At 43.8% G+C, this 2,826-nt stretch overlaps 1 protein-coding gene across 1 annotated transcript; it reads left to right on the forward strand.

Annotated features, from left to right (window-relative positions):
• Nucleotides 1–442: 442 nt before the first annotated feature.
• LOC148550413 (uncharacterized) lies at nt 443–1,948 on the forward strand. The gene has a single exon (XM_088493183.1). It carries the CDS (start codon nt 443–445, stop codon nt 1,946–1,948), a length of 1,506 nt encoding a protein of 501 aa, XP_088349309.1.
• The last annotated feature ends 878 nt before the right edge of the window (nt 1,949–2,826 follow it).

A 2,826-nucleotide genomic window follows, 5' to 3' on the forward strand; every position in this document is an offset into this window, starting at 1 on the left:
GAGAGGCATGTTGGAAGTAGAAGCTGTTAATGCTCTTCTTGCTCAGAACAAGCTTATGTCTCAGCAGATAAATCTAATTACTCAACAGATGGGTGGTATGTAAGTCTCAGCTATCAACACTCAAAATCCACCCCAAGAGACCTCCTATGACATGGCAGGTAATTTTGTGCAAAATGATAATTATGATTATGCTCAACCTTCTTCTGAACAGGTGAATTACATGGGGAGTGGCCCTAGGAATCCCAACAATGATCCATATTCTAAGACATACAACCAGGGATGGAGAAATCACCCAAACTTTAGGTGGAGGGACCAACCTCAGAAACCTCATAACTTCAACAATAGTTCTCAGGGCAGTTTCCAGCAGAACAATGATTTGGAAGCAATATTGACAGGTTTTAGACAGGAAACCAGATCATCCATCAAGAACCTGGAGATTCAAATGGGTCAATTAGCCACAAAGGTTAATGAAATTGATCAGAGGACCACTAATAGCCTTCATGGTAACACAATTCCAAATCCAAGAGAGGAATGTAAGGCTATCACCGTAATAAGTGAACAAGTGGCAAGTACAGAAGCACAAGTTATGCAGGAAACCATAGCCTCCATTAGAAACTTAGAGGTGCTAGTGGGCCAACTGAGCAAGCAAATACTTGAGAGGTCTGCAAGTACATTTCAAGGTGATACAGTGGTGAACCCAGGAGAAGATTGCAAGGGTATTCAATTAAGAAGTGGTAAAGTAGCTGGCTCTGAGACCAAGGCCAATGAAGAGCTAGTTGAAAAGGAAGCTCCAGAGGAGAAGAAGGAAGAAGTAGAACACGCCCCTCCAAAGCGTGCGGACAACCCATTCCCAGACTCTCTTGACACTTATCCTACTTTGCCAAAGGCTCCTGAGTACAAGCCTAAAATGCCATATCCTCAGAGACTTCAAAAGGAGACCAAGGTCAAACAGTTTTCAAAGTTCTTGGAAGTCTTCAGAAAGTTGCAAATCAATATTCCTTTTGCTGAGGTTTTGGAACAAATGCCTCTCTATGCCAAGTTCATGAAGGAGCTGTTGTCAAAGAAGAAGTCTTTAAAGGGGGATGAGACAGTGGTCCTGACTAAAGAATGCAGTGCCATCATTCAGAATAACTTACCAAAGAAGATGCCAGATCCAGGGAGCTTTCAAATTCCATGCACCATTGGGAGCACAACCTTTGAGAAAGCGTTATGTGATCTGGGAGCAAGCATCAATTTAATGCCCTTGTCTGTGATGAAGAAGCTGCAGATCCAAGAGGCACAACCCACAAAGATAGCATTACAGATGGCGGATAAATCTATGAAGCCTGCATACGGATTAGTGGAGAATATCTTGGTCAAAGTAGGTAAGTTCTTCCTCCCAGCAGATTTTGTGATTCTTGATACAGGGGAGGATGAGAATGCCTCTATAATTCTAGGAAGACCATTCCTAGCCACTGAAAGAGCTCTGATTGATGTAGAAGTGGGTGAATTAGTGCTTAGAGTGCATAATGAGCAACTGGTCTTTCATGTCTTCAAAGATGTGCATTCAACAGGTGAAGAAGAGAGGTGCATGCAGGCTGAGCTTATTGATCCAAACCTTCAAGAACCCCCTGATGATGCACAACAGAATTTGCAACTCAAACCTCCTGTGGTGACAACCGATAAAATTCCGCCTGACATCAAACCTAAGTTTGGTGTTAGAAATGCATCATCCACCAAGGAGGAGGTTCCCAAAAAGAAGAAAGTACCCAGAGGATGGAGAAACAAAAACATCCCCACTGAAGGTTTCTCCCCAGGAATGAAGGTGGTGTTGACCAGCAATCCAGCATGGGTTTATACAGTAATCAGAATCCTCTCTTTGGAGCATATTGAGCTACGTTATGGAGACCCAAGAAAGAAGTTCAAAGTAAGGGGTGAAGAGCTGAGCCCCTATGATCCTCCTCCTTAGAGGAGCTGACCGTCAAGTTAATGACGATAAAGAAGCGCTTGTCGGGAGGCAACCCGATAATTTCGTATCCTTAGCTATTTTTCGTTGTAGTAATTTTCTTAGTTATTTTATTTTATTTTTATTGAGTTCTTACTAATTTTCTGATCATGCAGCTATGTTCTTCCAGGAACCGAACACCTCAAGCTATTTTTCAAAAAAAAAAAGGAGGCACACGACGCGCAAGCGTCATTGACGCGAACGCGTCAATCATGTGTGTGTGAAAAATAAATTTGACAGAGAGTTGCGAGGGAGTGGCGCTGGAATAGTGCCTTTAGCATAAATTGTTCTACGCGGCCGTGTCGATGACGCGCTTGCGTCATGTGGAAAAACTGCCTCTCACGCATCCGCATGGCTCACGCGAACGCGTGACCTACTTAATGACGCTTCAGCGTTAGGCACGCGTCCGCGTGCCCTGGGTTTTGCGCGATTTGCGTGAAGCCAGCCGCGCGCAAGCCGACATCTACTCAAAGAAGAATAGTATTAGAGTCAAGACCGGTGCTATCCCCTTCCCCTGCTACGCTTCCTTACTCAACAATCAAAGAAGAATTTTCGATTCCCCGATCGCGATTTTCTGTTCGCATGGCTTGGGAACCAAATCTTCATACGACGTGTTCGCGTCAGGCACGCGATCGCGTCATTGCGATTTCCTCCATTCCGCGCGGTCGCGTGAGCCATGCGTCCGCGTCGGTATTCGCTAGTCATCTCCTTGGTTTCTTCTCTTTCTCTGCAAAACTTTATCAAATCCATCTGAATGCTACCTAAAATAAATAAATTTGCACAAAACTCAAAATAGCATCCATAGTGGCTAAAATATAATTAATTCTTAATTAAATTCAACA

Source organism: Arachis ipaensis, chromosome B7 (assembly GCF_059453495.1).
Source record: "Arachis ipaensis isolate K30076 ecotype BB chromosome B7, ASM5945349v1, whole genome shotgun sequence".
Lineage (NCBI taxonomy): Eukaryota > Viridiplantae > Streptophyta > Magnoliopsida > Fabales > Fabaceae > Arachis > Arachis ipaensis.